The sequence below is a fragment of the Cervus canadensis genome, chromosome 4 (genome assembly GCF_019320065.1).
Source record: "Cervus canadensis isolate Bull #8, Minnesota chromosome 4, ASM1932006v1, whole genome shotgun sequence".
NCBI lineage: Eukaryota > Metazoa > Chordata > Mammalia > Artiodactyla > Cervidae > Cervus > Cervus canadensis.
This window is the reverse complement of record NC_057389.1, coordinates 39,945,316-39,964,579: the sequence shown is the minus strand read 5'-3', so window position 1 is coordinate 39,964,579 and position 19,264 is coordinate 39,945,316. Positions and strand designations below refer to the sequence as shown.

At 40.8% G+C, this 19,264-nt stretch overlaps 1 protein-coding gene across 3 annotated transcripts; it reads left to right on the top strand.

Annotated features, from left to right (window-relative positions):
* The first annotated feature begins 10,262 nt into the window (after positions 1-10,262).
* On the top strand, positions 10,263-17,323 carry THG1L (tRNA-histidine guanylyltransferase 1 like). Of its 3 annotated transcripts, XM_043464849.1 has the most exons (6): positions 10,263-10,482; positions 11,327-11,503; positions 12,421-12,590; positions 13,401-13,489; positions 14,698-14,805; positions 15,841-17,323. In XM_043464849.1, the coding sequence occupies exons 1-6, from the start codon at positions 10,292-10,294 to the stop codon at positions 16,000-16,002; spliced, it is 897 nt and encodes a 298-aa protein (XP_043320784.1). In that variant the 5' UTR covers positions 10,263-10,291; the 3' UTR covers positions 16,003-17,323. The 3 variants fall into 3 exon arrangements, with proteins under 3 accessions (XP_043320784.1, XP_043320785.1, XP_043320786.1); XM_043464850.1 differs by lacking the exon at positions 10,263-10,482 and having other exon boundaries at positions 11,376-11,503; positions 12,425-12,590; XM_043464851.1 differs by lacking the exon at positions 10,263-10,482 and having other exon boundaries at positions 11,437-11,503; positions 12,516-12,590.
* The last annotated feature ends 1,941 nt before the right edge of the window (positions 17,324-19,264 follow it).

Here is a 19,264-nt window from a genome sequence, read left to right as displayed (position 1 = left end):
TATCTTTTAGAAATCTTAAATTATAGGTGCCACTACATGCTAATTGTTAGAACAAAGAGAATGAACCGAGTGCTAACTGTTTATGGGGGAAAATAGACTTTTGGGGGGTGGAGGCTTTCATTCAGTGCAGAAAATTGAGTTAATTATTTTCCACAGATCCAGCAGATTATTATTTTTGGTTTGTGCGAGACCCTATATTAGTTTCCTATTGCTGTTGCAGCAAGTCAATCACCATTATCTTACTCCAGAATATTTTCATCATCTCAAAAGTAAACCTCAAACCCATTAGTAGTTACTCCCCATTCTCTTTTTCCCAGGCCCTAAAAACCACCGATCTACTTTCTGACCTTATGAAGTACAATTTTAAAAAGATCTTACCCTTGTCATTATAGGTAAGTCTAGTCTGGTTCTGAACTCTTGAGTTCTGCATACTGTGAATCAAGCACGTTTTAACTTCTCCATTCCTCTAATGATGGACTCCTAGGATGCCTCTACTGAGCTCCCTCCACAAGCAGCTTTGTTGTGGATATGCCCCCATAAACCTGTACAGCAGAGGCTCTGCAGATATACCCAGAAGTGGCATTGCTGTATTCTAGGGATGCACATACAACTCTTCACTAACTATTGCTTTCCAAGGTGGCCATTTCATTCCACTTCAGACTCCCGACAGCAGTACATAAGGATTTCCTTTTTACAACTTCCTTACCAACACTTGGTTTTGTTCAATAAATTTTGCCCATCTTATCCGTGTATAGAAACATCCAACTGTTCTTTTAATTTGCACTTCTCTGATCCTTAGATAGGTTGAGCATCTCTTCATAAACTTTTTAGTCTTTCAACTTTGCCCATTAAAGACGTTCAGTTAAAACCCTCTGCCACTTTATTATTGTATTTTACACTTTTTCCTTGTTGATTTGCAGGAGTTCCTTATTTATTACAGATATTCAAATACTGCAAATACCTTGTTCTTATCTGTGACTCATCTCATCTCTTCATTTGTCTCTGACATCCTCTGTTGAACAGAAATCCTTAATTTAACACAGTTGCATCCATTATTTTTTACCTTATATTTTATGCGTTTAGGTCTTGTTTAAGAAATACTTTTCCAGCTCAAATGTCTCAAAGAAATTCTCTTATATTTTCTTCCAGTAGTTGTATAATTTTACCTTTTATATTTAAGCCTATAATCTTTATGGCATTTTATGTGATATAAAAATAGGTATCCAAGTTAATTTCATATAGTAATCTAGTTATACTGACACCATCTATTGGTTCATGTTTTCTCTCCCTGTATCAAGTAGCCCTATGAAGAGATCACATGGAGAGGGCTAAAGCTTCTTGCCAACAGTCATGTAAGTGAATCATAGTTGAAGTAGATTCTCTAGCCCCAAACAATCCTTCAGATGACTAGACACCCTGCTCACATCTTAATTACAACCTCATGAAAGACTGTGAGCTGAAAGAACCCAGCGAATCTACTGAATTCCTGACTTACAGAAACTATTTGAGATAATAAATATATATTATAGTTTTAGGCCACTAAGTTTTGGGATAGTTTGTAACACAGCAAAGAATAACTAATACAGTTTTAATACTGAATAAAGAGTAAGTAGAGCTCTTTGGTCTCTATCATATGGTGCCCTGCAGTTTTTGTTTCATCGCTATCAGAAGAATCAAAGTAGGTGATGACTTTTCAGTTTCAATGTTCCTAAAATAAAAATGTAAGATAGTTAATAAATGAAAAAGATGGAAAAAGAGAGAAAGAAGCTGAGGAAGGAACAAATATTTAAGACCCCTTACAGTGCCTACTATGTCCTTTATTATCTTATTTTAATCAAAAGAGCATTTAGTCAGCTGGCAAAAATGTGGTTGTTGCATTTATATTCAACCTCCTACCACATAAACTGGCTGTTGGCCAAAATGAGGAGATAAGAACACTGTTGGCTTTGGCTTGGCTGAAGCCATAGATCACAAAAAGGAATGAAGCAGATTTGGAAAATACTGTGAGGGAAATGCACGTGTTGACAGAAATGGAAGTAAAAATAATATTTATTAAACACTTGCAATATGTTTTACTTTTTTGTTGAAGGAACACTAAAATTTCCTTTTCCTTTCCTTTTTTATTTTAGGAACATCAAAACTGAAAATCCATCACTTACTTTGATTCTTCTGATAGCAATGAAACAGAAATTGCAGGGCAACATATGATAGAGACCCTAACCCTAAATTGTTAGGGTAAGGACTTTGTCTTAATCAGTTCCTAGCACCTTCTATAATTTATGATTTAGAATAGTTGCTTAAGAAGTATGCAGTGAACAAATAATAAATAAATGAATGGATAAATCTATAAATCAACGTGATGATGTTATTAGGAGATAGTGTAGAAAATGGTTAAGAGCATAATGTCAGGTATTACATTTCTGGCTTCCAATCCTAGCTATACCACTTATTAGCTATGTGACCTTGGGCAAGTCACTTTATCTCTTTAAGGCTGTTTCCTTAGCTATGAAATGTGTATAATAACAGTATATACCTAAAAGAACTGTTGTGTGGATATTAAATATTCTGTAAAAAGAGCTCAATATATAATTTCACAGCTAACAAATACTAAGGTATTAGCTATTATTATTAGAGAAAAATAGGAAAGAGCCAGCAATGATTCCAAATTTTTAAACCTGGTTAACTGGGAAAATAAAGATAAGTTGAGCCAAAATTCACTGTGAAAATGAAAAAGATGATGCTCATCTTCAGACATGGGTAAAACAAAGCCTAAATATAGTTAGAGAGTAAAGGTATTTTGGATATAGAGAGAGTTACTCTGTTTAGACTCTGATTTAATTGCAGTTACTCATCCTGAAATTCTATAATCACAGAATTGTACTTTTAAATATAGTAATTTAAAGAGGATATCTACCAGATTGCATCTATAATGAGTCAAATCTAAGGAGGTAGTAGTTTCTGAGATTCTGCCTGAAAATGTGTCCTCAAGTATTATCTTCAAAAACAAAATATTACAGAGAGAAAAGATTTCCTTAAATGGTGTAAATTCATGCAGTGTCAGTATGTGATGTGGTTCAGTCTCTAAAATCCCTTGAATCTTCTTCCCAAGTTGATTATTTCTTCACAGAAACAGAAGAAAACTATGCTGGAAATATTTAGAGGGAAAATTATGTGTATTAGTGTTCAACCACTTTTGTTCCCCAACTAGTCAGAACCAGTAATGAAAGTTAAGCATGTGGGTGGTGTATGGCTAAGAGCAAAGTAGGAAGACCCTGAGCTCGCCTCCTGCTATGGGCACACTAAAGTTACAATTATCTATGAGAGCAAATATCTATGAGAATGACATGAAGGCTAGCAGAAAATGTTTGCCACAACTAAAAATATGAAGAAGGAACCAAAATGAGATGGGTAGGAGGGGTGGAGTTGCAGTAGAGTGAAGACCCATAACCGTGGGATGGGTGATCCACAAATGGGAGGAAATAACTATTACAAGATTCTCCCCAAGGAGCAAGGAATCTGAGGCCCACATCAGTCTCTCCAACACAGGGTTTCTGCACCAGGAAGATGAGAACCCAGAGTGTCTCACTTTGAAGGCCAGTAGGGCTTGCATATTAAAGCATGTTAAAAAGCAGAGGCATTCCTTTGCCAACAAAGGTCTGTCTAGTCAAAGCTATGTTTTTTTCAGTAGTCATGTAAGGATGTGAGAGTTGGACTGTGAAGAAAGCTGAGTGCTGAAGAATTGATGCTTTTGAACTGTGGTGTTGGAGAAGACTCTTGAGGGTCCCTTGGACAGTTAGGAGATCCAACCAGTCCATCCTAAAGGAAATCAGTCCTGAATATTCATTGGAAGGACTGATGCTGAAGCTGAAACTCCAATACTTTGGCCACCTGATGCAAAGAACTGACTCATTAACCTGAGTTAATGAAAAGACCCTGATGCTGGTAAAGATTGAAGGCTGGAGGAGAAGGGGATGACAGAGGATGAGATGGGTGGATGGAATTACTGACTCAATGGACATGAGTTTGAGTAAACTCCAGGAGCTGGTGGTGGACAGGGAGGCCTGGCGTGCTGCCGCCCATGGAATCACAAAGAGTTGGACACAACTGAGCAATTGAACTGAACTGAACTGAAGGGCTTGCATACAGGAGAGCCAGAGGGCTGTAGGAAATAGATGTTCTGCTCTTAAAGAGTGCACACAAAATTTCTCATGCTCAGAATCCCATTACAGGGACAGCAGTTTTAAAAGGAAACGTGGTCAGACCCACTTGCTGATCTTGGCAAATCTCGCAAAGGGGCAAGAGGCAGCTAAGACTCCCCCTACAGACAGTTACTGGTGGCAACCAATTTTGGGAATTTGTTCTGCCACAAGGACACTGGTGCTGGAAAGCACCATTTTGGAACTTCATGCTAGTCTATTAGCACCAGGAATTACCTGCCCACAAGCAGGCCAGCACCAGCTCGGTGCCCCAGGGTCCCGCAGCTGACCACTTTGGGGCCTGACCCTGCCCACCAATAAATCAGCAGCCACCTCATGAAGCAGGACCTGAGAGCCAGCCAGGATCGGGGCCACTCCCACTACAAAAAGGACCCATGCAGCCCACGTAGGGGCACCCCCAGAGCATATAGCTCTGCTGATCAGAGGGGAATGTACTGTTGGGCCCTCCAGGACATCTATTACATAGGGTCACTTTTCCAAGATCAGGAAACATAACCAGCTTACCTAATACATGGAAATAAACAGAGAATTGGGCAAAATCAGTATACCCTTAATGAATTAAGACATCTAGAAACCTAATTTCATAAATAAAAAAAGAACTTATTGGCTTAATCTCTCAACAGATAGTTATTGATTGCTTCCCATGTGCCAGATACTGTTCTAGGCAAGGGGGATACAGCTTTGAAAAATATTAAACAAGGTTGATGATTTTCTGGAACTTAAAAGAGTCTAGGAGTATCACTATCTCCAGGCATGGTGCTCAACGTCATCAGACATTTTTTCTTCATCTCTTGGATTTTTTCACTTTGTGTTGGCTAATTTGGAGGGAGGAGGGGCTCTTCCTACTTGAAGCTACATGGCCACCAGTGCAGCAACTCTAATAGGAAGAGAGTCTCATTTTCACAGTCATTCTAACACAGTGCCAGTCTGTCTCATTGACCTGACTTGGTCAAGGCACATATCTGTGAGCCTGATTAGCCAGATCTCAGTTATTAGTGAGGCCACCACAAGCGTTTGTGCTTGTTGTTATTCATTGCAAAGAAAACAAGCAGAAGCTGAGGTTGTAGGGCATACTTAACACAGTTTTGCCTGATACACAGCTATATCTCCTGGAAAAGAGTGCATTTTTCTAATTCACACCGTGACACTACAGTGGTTTTAGTCAAGTGCTCACCCAGGAGCAAAAGTGGAATAGGGTTATCCCCATGCAAGCCAAATGGTCTGAGGGTGGGGAAAGGAAAGTTGGGGTGCCTTTGCCAAAAGAGAGTAAAAGGGATGCTGAGTATGCAAAAACAGCAGCAATCCACTTCATTCCTTTAAAACATAGAAAGGCAGGGTGGTAGAGTGGAGAAGACCTGGGCTTGGCATCAAAAGGACTGGGTTCTAATTCTGGCTTTGGAAGTCATGGGATATTAGGCGTATCACTTAACCAATTCCCATAGAGTTTGTTTCCTTTCTTATGAAATGGTGAAGTGAAGTGAAAGTCACTCAGTCATGTCCAGCTGTTTGGGATCCCATGAACTATACAGTCCATGGAATTCTCCAGGCCAGAATACTGGAATGGGTAGCCTTTCCCTTCTCCAGGGGATCTTCCCAACCCAGGGATCGAACCTAGGTCTCCCGCATTGCAGGCGGATTCTTTACCAGCTGAGCCACCAGGGAAACCCAGGCCAGAATACTGGAGTGGGTAGCCTATCCATTCCCCAGCAGATCTTTCCAACCCAGGAATCAAACCAGGGTTTCTGTGTTGCAAGTGGATTCTTTACCAACTGAGCTACCAGGGAAGCCCTTATGAAATGGAGAGGATTATTTTTCTTCCTCCCCCTCAGACTCATTAAAAGGAAAAATGAGATAATAAATGAGAGTATGGTTTGGGAATTCTAAGTTTTTTACACCTGGGAGGTATTATTATTTTTTCTATTTTCCCAGTCAGTACCTTGTGCAGTGCCCTTACACATTGAAGGTTCCCATTAAGTATTTATTAATTGGCTGATTGATGATATTGAAACTCACATCACTCCACGTACTTTTCTAAAACTTTATACAGGCAGAATGTTTTGGTGAACCATTCATTCAACAACTCTAGAAACATACAGAGCAAGCAGTCTTTTGATCTCATTTTTCAGACCTCAGTTTAAGTGCTACTTCCTCAGGGAAAATGTCATGGTTCATCCCCAGTCCCCCAATCAGGGCAGGGCCCCCAACCTGTTTTCACAATGCTTAATACAATTCTAGTTTAACAGTTACTCGTGAAACTCATGTTTAATATCTGTCTCCATCATTGGCCGTGAACTCCATCATGCGGGTTGTTGTTGTGTTGTTTAGTCACTAAGTCGTGTCTGACTATTTTGCAACTCCAAGGACTGTAGCCTGCCAGGCTCCTTTGTCCATGGGATTACCCAGGCAAGAATAGTGGAGTGGGTTGCCATTTCCTTCTCCAGGGGATCTTCCCAACCCAGGGATCAAACCCATGTCTCTTGCATTGGCAGGCAGAGTGTTTACCACTGAGCTAACCAGGGAAGCCTCCATTGTGCAGGTAACATGGCTATATTGTTTACTGTTGCATCCTATTGTGCATGGTACATAGCAGGAAATTAAGAAATATTTGTTCAATGAATGAGTAAATTTGTGAGAGTGGAACAAGATCAAGTGGACTATGAAACATACATTTAACTTCCCCTTTCTGTTCTAATATTTTTTTCAAGCCCTCCAGTGACCACATTGTGGAACCTCTACTAAGAAGAGAAAGAATGAGTAGTTGACTAAACCTATCTCTTTAAGGACACACAGTCAATGACTATTCAGAAATGAAATCCATTCATTCTGACTTATGCAAGCTACATCTCAAAAATTCAGAATAAATGTATTACAGCAATTATAAGGCCTGTAATCATTAATTTACTCTGGAGTAATATTCTAAATCTTACGCTGTGTATGTCCTGATATGTCCTAATGCTTCTCTCTGCCTCCAAACTATGTCAGAACCAAGCAGTTCATTCCTGGAAGAATATACGTAACTCCCAGCCAGAAATTTGATTAGAGTGGTTCAGAGCAGGGAAGGAGACTTAAGAGCCAAATTATTCCTCCTTAGCCGGCTCCACCCTAAATTTCATTTACATAATGCAGCTCTTAGTACAAATGAAATAAGTCAGCATCAGGAAAGACAAACTGAAATATGGCTTCCACACCAAAGACAACTTTTCTTCTGTCAGTCTTATTGAGTAAGTGATCTTCTAAGTAATAGAATGTCTTAAAAAATAGACATCAGTGTCCAGTTAGCTCATAAATCTCTGTTGTGTGCAGAATTTAACTTCTAATTTTGTAAAATACACATAAACAAAAAATTTACCATTTCAACCATTTGTAAGTGTACAGTTCAGTAGTGCTAAGTACATTCACATTGTTGTGCACCCAGTCCCCAGAACTCTTCATCTCACAAAACAGAAATTCTATCCCCAGTAAACAACTCCCTTCCCCCAACCGCCCCTGCCCCCTAGCAGCCATCATTCTGTGTTCTGTCTCTATGAACTTGCCTTCTCTAAGTACTTCATTAAATTTCCAGAATCATACAGTATTTGTCTTTTTGTGAGAAGTGTCCCCTTCCTCAAAGCCCCAAAGCAGGCCAGGTCTCTTAGTTGAAAGGGCTTGGAGTGGGAGGCCCAGGGCCTGCTCTTTCACTCTGCTTGCTCTCCAACAACCTGAAGTCGAGGTGGGAGACACAGTCTGGCTCTGAGATGCTCTGCATCACTCCCCTGTTTTCAAGGTTTGATTCCCATCGAGGGCTGGATTGGGGTATGGACACAGCAGGTGCATTCTGTGTAACTGGCCTGGTGATGGAAAGTCCTCTCTTCCTGGGTTGGCTGAAATGGTGCCTGGGGCCATTTTAGCACCAGCCAGATCCTCCAAGGATTCCTTGAAGAGGAGCAGCCATAGCTCCTTTTGGCCCTTCTCCCTCTATCTCCAAGTCTTCTCCAGGAGGGGTGACTTTACTTGCCCAGGAGCCTCAGAGGCAACTACTGGCTCCTGCCTCCCACCAACCTCTGACAGCCTTCTTGTGGGACTGAAAATGAATGATCTTTTCCAGGCCCCAAAGGCTGAAGGGGACCATAGTGAGGCATCCCCATCCTTTCCTCAGGTACCCCACATTACCGCTCCTTCTCGTCTTGCTGCTCCAGAAACCTCCAAGTGGTTTGATATTTCAGATCCACTTGTTTATCACTAAAGTGAAATTGTTTAAATCCACTTGTTTATGGCAAAGACAAAAAACAAAGTTTATTTTTTTAAAGATATAAAGCAGTTTTTCTATAAGAATGAAGTAAAGTTGTGTCAGGATGTCATTATCTCATCTGTTGTGATCAAGAAACAGTCAATAGCTCAGCTGCTGAGGGGCCCCACTTGGGACTTATTAATAAAAATAGACTAAAAAGCAACTATTGTGAGGAAAAATACAGACAGTAAGTACCTAGAGTTTGTGAGGATTGTCCAAGAGTTTCCACCTGGGCATGGTGAATCTTCACTGACCTAAACAATTCTCTGAAGACCCTGGGGCATTATGTTCCTGCTGGGGTAAAAGTGACTCTAACCACAGTGGTGAAAGTTGTGCAGCAACCTCACAAGACCACTTTGCCCCTCACACTGGGCTTCATTCCCTCACAACATACTCTATCATCAGGGCACTTCTTACTTTCCTTTAGCTACCAGCTAGACATCAGCCTGTGGTTGGCTAAGCCAACTCTTGAGAACCAACCTCATAGGAAAGATGCACTTCAACTGAATTTGGACTTTATTTCTCCTATCTCCCCTTGCCTGGAACAACAGTGTAATCAATCTATCATTTACAGTAGGTTATTTCTTTATTGGCTTATTAAGAGACACATCCTGTATGCTATTGGCTTGTGAAATTATAATTCTCAGTAAACCTATAGTAGATAAAAATTAGCAACAATTTCAGTCTCGAGCATAATGTGCCTCAAAGACATCTCTATCTCTGTGTCCATCTTTCTCTCAATATCTCTTCCTGAATGGGTACACAAGAAATTGGTAACAGTAATTGCTTAAAGTATGGAGTTAGGGGTCAGTGAGAGATTTACTTTTCACTATTTATCTTTTTATATTGTTTGAATAGTATTTTCTTAGGGTATATATATGCAATGAATTCCAAAACGCTTTATAAATCATACAGCATTCTACAATTATTAGGGTTTTACTGTTACTAGTATTTACTAAAGCTTCCCAGGTGACACTAGTGGTAAAGAACCCGCCTGCCAATGCAGGAGACATAAGAGACACAAGGGTTCCTCCCATCCCTGGGTTGGGAAGATTTCCCTGGAGGAAGCCATGGCAACCTACTCCAGTATTCTTGCCTGGAGCATCCCATGGACAGAGGAGCCTGGTAGGCTATAGTCTATAGGGTCACAAGGAGTTGGACAGGACTGAAGCAACTTGGCATGCTGGCAAGCACCAGCAACAACATCTCAAACATTTAGTCTTTGTGAAAATTTGAATGAGTTAACTTAGTACTACATATGTTAGAATATGAGGCCTTTTTTTTCTTTTTAAAGTCACTCTTTGGCATATTTAACGACGTTGGAAAAATACTCAAGGTGAAAAATATAAAAATTGTACAGGTGTCTGATTCTAATTTTGTGTGTTCCCCGTGTAAACATAATATATAAAGAGACTGGAAAGAACCATCCACAATGCTTTGGTGGGGAGAAGGGAGACATCGTGTTAATTTTCCTAATTATATTTTCCAATATATACCACATTTTTTACAGCAAATTAACAAATGCTATTTGGAAAGAAAAAATCACAATTAAACCTTAAAACTTGGCCAGAAATGAATTTTTTTAAATTTCGTGAGAATGACTTGTTGCAGACCGGGAGGACACATGGCAGCAATCAGGAATAGTACTAAGGGCAGACTGGAACCCTCTTTCCAGGCCCGGAAGTCCATTACAAACTACAAGGAGAGGCAAGCGAGATGCTGGCCTCCACTACGGCTAGAGCGACCACGAAAACACACAGGAACTTCCGGGGCGGAGCTCTCTGTTCCTTTCCCTTCCTTGGGGGAAATGTGGGCTGCTGGCACATTGAAAGTTCGCGATTGCTTGGCTGGTACTTCCGTCACTCTGAGACGGTGCTTGAAATTGGGAGCGACTATGGCAAAGAGCAAATTCGAGTACGTGCGGGACTTCGAGGCTGACGACACATGCCTGCCCCACTGCTGGGTGGTGGTACGGCTGGACGGCAGGAATTTCCATCGGTGAGCGAGCTCGGCCCGGGGCTGCGTGCTTCGCAGGCGTTTCCGGTGACCCGGCCCCTCGGTAGCAGCCCGCAGCTGTGGTTACCGTGGTAACGCGGCAGCCAATGACTGCGCAGCTTTTAAGTATCACCCTATGTGCTGTCTACAACTGGCTTGAACGCGAGTAGTCCGGATAGTTAAAAATGAGACAGGGTGCTCCCCTGGTGAGGAGCTGGCCTGAGGTGTCCATTGGCAAGGCTGTAGTGGAAGAAGTCACTCTTGGCGCATTATTTCAGCTCTTCAACCGATGGCCAAACTGGTTGTTAGGTATCTTTGAGGGCTTACTGTTCAGCGGCCTGTTTAGGGCTTGCTGTGGGCAACGCTATACAGAGTATATTCTTGTTTCATTATAAGTAACAGAGCACATGGACTGGATTCAGAGGGAAAAAGTCAGAAAAAACAAAGTAACAGAAAGATGGGAATTTCTTTAAAAATGCTACTTTGGTAATGATTACTGTAGTTAAAATTTATTGAGCAGTCCAAGGAGCATAGTTATGTTTGTTACCTCCCTCTAACTTTCAGGACAATCCTATGAAGTAAATTTATCCCGATTTCACAGAAAAGGGAGTGGAGGATTAGTATATATGTTCTTTTTTCTCAGTTGATCAGAGCTAAAAAAACAAACAAACAAACAAACAAAACCTGGAGTTCTTAACGAAATGGGTTGGGTTGTGGCTCCTGGAATGTTTGGACTCACAGCACTATTACAGTGTCTTCCTGTATGAACAGCCTGTTTAATCTGTGGTATTACTGACAAGATCTCTTGCAGCCATGCCGTTTTCCCTTTTCTTTTTCCCATATGAAGGTTTGCTGAGAAACACAGCTTTATAAAACCTAATGACAGCCGTGCTCTTCATCTAATGACCAAATGTGCCCAAACTGTAATGAACGAACTGGAGGATATTGTGATTGCATATGGACAGAGTGATGAGTACAGCTTTGTGTTCAAGCGAAAAAGCAATTGGTTTAAAAGAAGAGCCAGGTAATTCTGTGGCCTAGCTCCTTCAGAAAATTTCCTACAGGCATCTGGCTTCTGCTTGGGCTTCCCTGGTGGCTCAGCTGGTAAAGAATCTGTCTGCAATGCGGGATACCTGGGTTCGATCCCTGGGTTGGGAAGATCCCCTGGAGAAGGGGAAGGCTAACACTCCAGTATTCTGGCCTGGAGAATTCCTTGGACTATATAGTCTGTGAGGTCGCAAAGAGTCGGACAGGACTGAGTGTCTTTCATTTTCACTTTCAGGTTTTAATCATAAACTTGCAGACTGTAGTATTTGCAACTGCAGAGTGTGTGTGTGTGTATGTCTATATATGTATATGTACACACACGCACACACATCGATACGCTGATAATATGTATAGAAGTTTAGACTGTTGTACTTCCATCTTATGTGGGCATTCTGTATGCTTCTTTATTCTTTTTCTTCCATTTCACATCACCTTAGCTTCTAAACTGAACATTAAAACTAGAAACAGAAACTAAACTTTTAAGTAAGGAGGATCTCAGTACAAATTAGACAAATCTCATATTTAATTTGGCAGTATGTTGAAACTTTCACAGAAAACAGGTCATGTAATGAATTGGTGTGTTTTTAAAACAGTGGTTCCCCCTCCTCCCAAGACCTGAAGAAAATCCTCTTGAACCGTCAATTCACATCACATCCTATAGAAAAACATTTGATAATAGTAAACTACTTTATAGGACTAGAAAGAGAGGCAGGCTGCATTTTAAATATATAACTGAAATATTAAAATAGTTTTTCTTGACTCAATTTATATTATCTCTTGGCTCTCCAGACAGTTTGTGTTATCACTGTGTTGCACCCACATACCCTGTCATGGTGTTGAATTAATATCATGTATTTTCTCTTTTCTTGCTCCACCCAACCTGCCTTCTGCAAGTAAGTTTATGACTCACGTGGTTTCCCAGTTTGCCTCCAGCTATGTGTTTTATTGGCGGGATTATTTTGAGGACCAGCCACTTCTGTATCCCCCAGGCTTTGATGGAAGAGTCGTGGTGTATCCTAGCAACCAGACTCTAAAGGACTATCTCAGCTGGCGGCAAGCAGATTGTAAGTGAAACCAAATAAACAGATGTATTGATGGTTACATCACTAATTCGTTATATTAGAGGTGATGCTCTGAAATAGTTTTGGTTCATGTGTATTTTGTTTGGAATGCAGTATTTCAGGTTTTTAAAATTAGTTGAAAATATTTGAAAAATTGGGTATTTTATTTAAATATTCCTTATTTTTAGCTTTTTTTTTTTAATTAGAAGATCTGGCAATACTAAGTCTGTATTTCCACTTAGCATTGGTCAGACCCTGTATAGTGACTTCTGCCTTTATACACACAGACACATACGCACACACGTGCATACACATGTGCGTGTACACAGGAGCCAGTGTGCCTCAGCCTCTACTTCTCTGTTGTTCCTCTGGTCACCTACTCTGCTTTCCACACTTAGGTTCATGCTGGCTTTAGTGGGTATTTGAGTTGTGACCCTGCCTTACATGATGAAATATTTGTGAGACTTTTACTCATTTGATGTGTCTTGATTTTTCCAGAAGAATTGGAAAAGAGGTGGGAATAATACAAATCAAATAACTTTGAAAGTATTCCTAAGCTTAATGCACAAGTTAACAGACTTGTGTGGAGCACAGCTGAAACAACAGGATAAAACTGTTAGAAAATAGGTTTTTTTTTTCTGCTTCACTGCTTCCCTGTATATTCCCTGTGTGTGACTTTCGGCAGGCAACTAAATGTTTCTGAGGTCTCTCTACTTTAAAGAGGAGAGAAATTGGGCTCCAGTACTCTTTGAAGGGTGAATATTAAAAAAAGATTGTATATCCCTACACAGTGTTACTCTGTTTTCCTTACAGGTCACATCAATAATCTTTATAATACAGTGTTCTGGGCACTTGTGCAGCAGTCTGGCTTAACACCATTACAAGCCCAAGAGAGATTACAGGTATATTGATCTTACTGCATTAAGACTTCAGGGCAGACAGTTTTTGATCTCTCGTGACATTTTGCCTTCTTTTTAAGCTCTTAAGTTTTTACAGCTTTGTTTTGAAAAGATACAAAGATCACAGTAGTAGCAGGTCTTCTGCTTGCTTGCTTTGTGACTGTGGGTAAGTTGTTAACCCCTCCCTGAGCCTCAGTGTCCTCTGCTGGAAAATGGAATTAATGGCTCTACACTCCCCACATGGTAATGCTTGACTGGAGCTGCATATTGGCTGCCCTGTCTACAGGGCACATGGCTCGTCTTTTCTGTCAGCCCCACCTGGCTGCTTCATCATTGTCATTCCCTGCTGGGGACCTGGAGTTTGGGGTTAGGACTCTTGTGTATCAACAAGACTTCAGACTCCGGGGAGTCAAATAATTGTACTCAGATGTTTTTGTTTAATTTTACCTCTCTGCCTTAGTTTTTCATAGGTAAAATGTGGAAAATAACAGTTCCTACCTTACAGGTTTATAGTGAGAATTTTAAGTGGCATGAGGCATGTAAAACACACATAGACTAGTGCAAAGCACACTGTAAGTAACTAGTAAATACTTTGATTATTAGATGCTATTTTATTATTAGATGATACTTGCAGGTAAACTGTGAAATGAGATGATGTGTTGTAATAACTCCTAATACAATGCCTGGTACATTATAATGACTCAGTAAATGGTTGTCATTATTAACAACAGTGATAAAGATGTGTAGCAATAATAGGAAGACTGGTAGATGTAGCCAGAGTTTGGAAGCACTGAATTTAGATTTTGATTGTTATTCTTAAGTATAAGAGCACCACTGGCCTTGGAAAATTTACATAATCTTTCTAAGCTTCTGAGCTCTCATCTCTAAAATGGAGATGGTTATGAGGGTCAAATAAAATATACAAACTATCCAGTACACAATCAGTACTCTTAACTGTTAGTGCCTCTCTCTCCATCACAATAGTGATTGGTGAAGCCAGTTACTTGCTACAGAAGAGAACTTTATGGATTTTTGTATTTAAATAAGATTTGAACTGCTCTTAAAATTCACTGATACCTATAATGTTTGATGAAATGCTTCCACTTCTTGATTTGTTGCTAGAAGTTTAGATAAGAGAGTGGAATGGTTAGGTGGGGCTAGGGGAGAGAAGAGACCTACAAAGCTTTTTATATTTGTTTTTATTTCTTCAGGGAACTCTTGCAGCAGACAAGAATGAGATTTTATTTTCTGAATTCAACATCAACTACAATAATGAGCCACTGATGTATAGGAAGGGGACTGTGTTGATATGGCAGAAGGTAATGCTGTTATGTCTAAGGGAAAACGAACGTCAGAAAGAAAGCCTGTGCCCAGCCCACACTTTGTCTTTCCTGCTGCCCGTGTGCTGATGTGACTCCAGTCACTCGCACAGATTAGACCCTTTCCAAAACGAGATGCTATAGATTATTATTATGGATAATGGCTTTGTCAGTTCATCAGTCAAGTTTGTGATCTGGACTCCCCCCTTCTATAAGTAGAATTGCAGAATTTTAGAATTTATTTTTTTGTGTCATAAACTCTCCCCAAATAAAATCAAACCCCTTTAACAGGTACAGTGCCGATAAGAGAATTTTTGCATTCAAAGAACATTTTTAAAAAATCCCACACTGGACCATTAAATGGCCCACCCATCCCATGAGAACTATAATTTGAGGAACTGATGTTGTATGTGAAGGTTCTTTCCCTTACAGAATGTTCAAGAAATTCTCTAGACAGTCATAGTTAACTTAATATTCTGTCTCCTTTCATCTAAATCCTTAATTCTACCAATATTTTCTCTCTGATCCAGCTCCTGGGCATAATGATGTCTCTAAATTTATTTCCTTCTGTCTATAAAGTATTTTTTTCTGAAATGAATGTTTTTAAGTATTACGGGAGTAAGAATCCTAAGAGCTCAGGATCTCACTGGCAACTTCAGCTCTTTTATTAGTATTTTTAAAGTATTTGTTCTTTGGACTCGCAGGTGGGAAAGCAGAAATATCTTTAATTCTATGGTTATTGCTAACAAGGAACATAGAGTCCCTCTGTGTTCCTAAGATCTCCTCTCAAAATAGAACAGCATAACTGTTTAAAAAGTATTTTTAGTTGTAAAGAAATTCAGGTATGGTAAGATATGTATCTGCCTGAAAATATATATTTGTCAGAGGTATTGGGTTGGCTAAAAGTTTATTTGGGTTTTTCGAAAAACCCAAATGAATGTTTTGGCCAACCAAATATATAGCTCACTTCTCCGTCTTCGATGTCCCAAAGCTCCTCTCTAGTTAACAATGTCAATATATTAACTTTACCTATAGGTGGAGGAAATCACAACAAAAGAAGTTAAGCTGCCAGCAGAAATGGAAGGAAAAAAGATGGCGGTGACCCGGACCAGGAATGTGGTGGTGCCCTTACACTGCAATATCATTGGGGATGCTTTCTGGAAGGAACATCCAGAGATCCTAGATGAAGACAGCTGACCCTTTGCTTTTCAGTCCTGGCGTGCTTAACCATCTCGGCCCCCAAGTCTCCTGACTTTTGGTGGCCTTAGCATCTGTGCCATGCAGGTGTCCCGGGAGTGACATGACTCTGGTTGGGAGGGGAGCGGAGAGAAAAGGGTTGGATGTGGGTGGTATATCTTATTCTGCTTTAAGTGGAACACCTTTTTTGCAGTGTTGAAACATGGTTCCTTTGGTAGAAGTGCATTTTTTTAAAAAAATTGCGGTACTATTTTTATAAAGCGAGAACTATGTTATGCCTTGTAGGTGAATCATTTTTAGATTGTGGCATGGGTCTTACAAAACCCTGTCAAGCTTTTTTCACCTCTTCTAGAAGATGAGCCCAAACTTCACTGTCGCCGGCTTGTGCTTTACCACAGAATCCAGTGACCTCGGTAACCTCACCTTTCCCACCCACCTAATTGCATTCATCTTTGGCAGACCTGGAGCTAGTATAGGTTGATGCCTTCCCAGTGCCTCTGAATGCAGGAACACCAGGGCAAACTCAGGGCTTTGTGCCATTATCCAAGTTGGCAACCTGGGCTGAACTAACGAGTTGTAGCTTCGGTATCCTTGCATAAATATTGCGTGGACTGATTTTGTGGAGTTGTCAGCATGATCCTCATCATCTCACCAGGGGCAGTGATCACAAGGCTGCTTACTCTGTCTCAGGAGAAAGAGAGTTACATATCTTTATGGGAGAAGAAAAACGTGAGAATGAATGAGCCAGGAGGAGGATACTCTCTGTCGTCTTGGCACTTCAGTTTTGAAAGTCACCTTCTTGTTGGACTTCCTGAAAAAGATTCTCAGGTAGCCTCTGTATAATGAAACAATGACATTTGACTTGGAGAGCAGAGGGACCAACACTCATCTTTGGGTCACAGGCAGTAGAGGAGCCCTAATGGTTCTACCTGCTGATGGGGAGTTGGGTGAGGAGCCACAGGAACTGCATGTTGCTCGTGGCCTCCGAAGTGAGGAGGCAGTGGGGATAGGCGGTAGAGAACTCACATTTCCTTTTATATTCATTCCATATTTTAGAGGAAAAAGATGAATTTGGCTCTGTAAAGAATTAATTAAAAGCCCACATCACAGTGCCTGGTCTCACACTGTAGAATTTACAGCCAAGAAAATGTATTTTTGAAAGAGCGATGGCTGGTCTCATCTCACTAATTGACACCCCATCTGTTGATGCCTTTTTTCCCCTCCCTGTTCTCACTCCACAGGAATTGGAGACATGGCTTACAGTTGGTAATTGATAAAATTTCTTTGAGAAGAAAAAAAAATAAAGGTTTCAACTTCCTTGGCCTAAATTTTCAGTTATTTTTTTCATACAAATGCAGTATATGAGTCCAACTTTCATGTGTGAACGTCCTTACATAAGCCAGGCTCACATCCCTTCATCACAGTGGTGGTTCACAGACTTCTGGATGCAAAAATTTACTTGAAATGCTCGTTTAAAAATGCCAGTTCCAAGCTCTCTCCCCATGAAGAGTTTGGGATTCAAAGACTTTTGATGGGTGTGGTCAACATGCCACACTTTGGGTAACTAGTCTATACCAAAACCTAGACTTGTACATCTAGGTACACTGTGACAGGCCAAGTAAGGCAATAACAGTGTAGCTCTTGATTGGCAAACATAACGGTAAATAAATTACAGCATTCTATATCAAAACAAGTATAGATAAGTAGGTGTTTGTACAAATTTTTTAGACGCCACCCAAGAAAGTTTTGTGTTTTCTGTTGGTGTTATGTGATACTACAAAGGTATCACTTGATTTTGTTAGAAGATAGGAGGACATGTGCTTGCTGGTTGAGTTGCCAGCAGTTTGCAGGAGTGAGCTTTGTCTTGGGGAGGGTGGTTTTGAGCAAAGGAATATCCTGGGTTTAATATTTACACTGTAATCATACCTATTGAATTAAGTAATGCTGTCAGAAGCAGTGTTGGATAGGACTTCCCTGGCTGTCCAGTGGTTAAGACTGGGTTCCCAGTGCAGAGGGCATGTGTTTGATCTTGCATGCCACATGGCCTGCCCCCTCCCCGCCCGCCCCCAAGTACTGTTGGCTGGTTTGTCATCTTTATTTTGCAGTATGTCTTTATTCTAAAGTATATGTCACAGTTTTATATTAATTTTCATCCTCTCGTAAGAGACTAGTATTTTCTTGGGCTTCCTTTCCAAAGCTTAAGGAAATTTTAATAAAATATACACGGAAGCCACTAGTATAGAATTTATGCCAGTGGATTGCCCTTTGGGAGAGGTGACAGGAAAGTGATTCGTGTGACCTCTAGGTGACTGGAGACATCTTGGTTCTACTGGTTGAGGGCCTTTGATGTAGACTACTACTACTATTATTTTAACATCAAGAAACAAGATTCTGCTAAACAGAGGCTCTAAAGTACAGCCAGGTTTTATAAATAGCCATCCCAGTTGTGGGATCCTCCTTTCCTCCAGGTGCTTAGCAATACTTAGAAGAACAGTGATGGTGAATTTTCTTTAATACTAGCATCTTTCTGGTGTATGTGTAAATTTCTTTTTGCCTAGGTGTAAGAAATGAAGTACTAGGGTCCACTCATCATCCTTCACTTTCATTGTACACTTAATGTTAACATTCGTAGAGCATTTATTACACCCCATATGCATATCTTTCGCTCTTCAGACAGTTTCTTGAAACCGTTTCTAGCAGAGGCAGACACGACTGAGCGACTGAACTGAACTGATCATATCTCAAGAGAGAATGTAAAGCTCAGAGAAGCTAAATAGTTGGAGCCCAGGCGTCTGAACTCCAGTGATGCTCAGCATAAGAACAAATTGGGACATTCCTTGCCCTCTTCCTGGGCTTCCCTGATAGCTCAGTTGGTAAAGAATCCGCCTACAATGCAGGAGACCCCCGTTGGATTCCTGGGTTGGGAAGATCCGCTGGAGAAGGGATAGGCTACCCACTCCAGCATTCTTGCGTTTCCCTTGTGGCTCAGCTGGTAAAGAATCTGCCCACAATACGGGAGACCTGGGTTCGATCCCTGGGTTGGGAAGATCCTCTGGAGAAGGGAAAGGCTACCTACTCCAGTATTCTGGCCTGGAGAATTCAGTCCGTGGGGTCACAAAGAGTCGGACGCGACGCAGCGACCTTCACTTTCACTTTGCCCTCTTGCCACTGTTTCCCGCCAGCTCAAGCTACTAGTAGACCATAATTCCAGAGAACCGAGAAACACCTGGGGAGCTTGTCAAGCTGACGGTCCCGGGCTCCA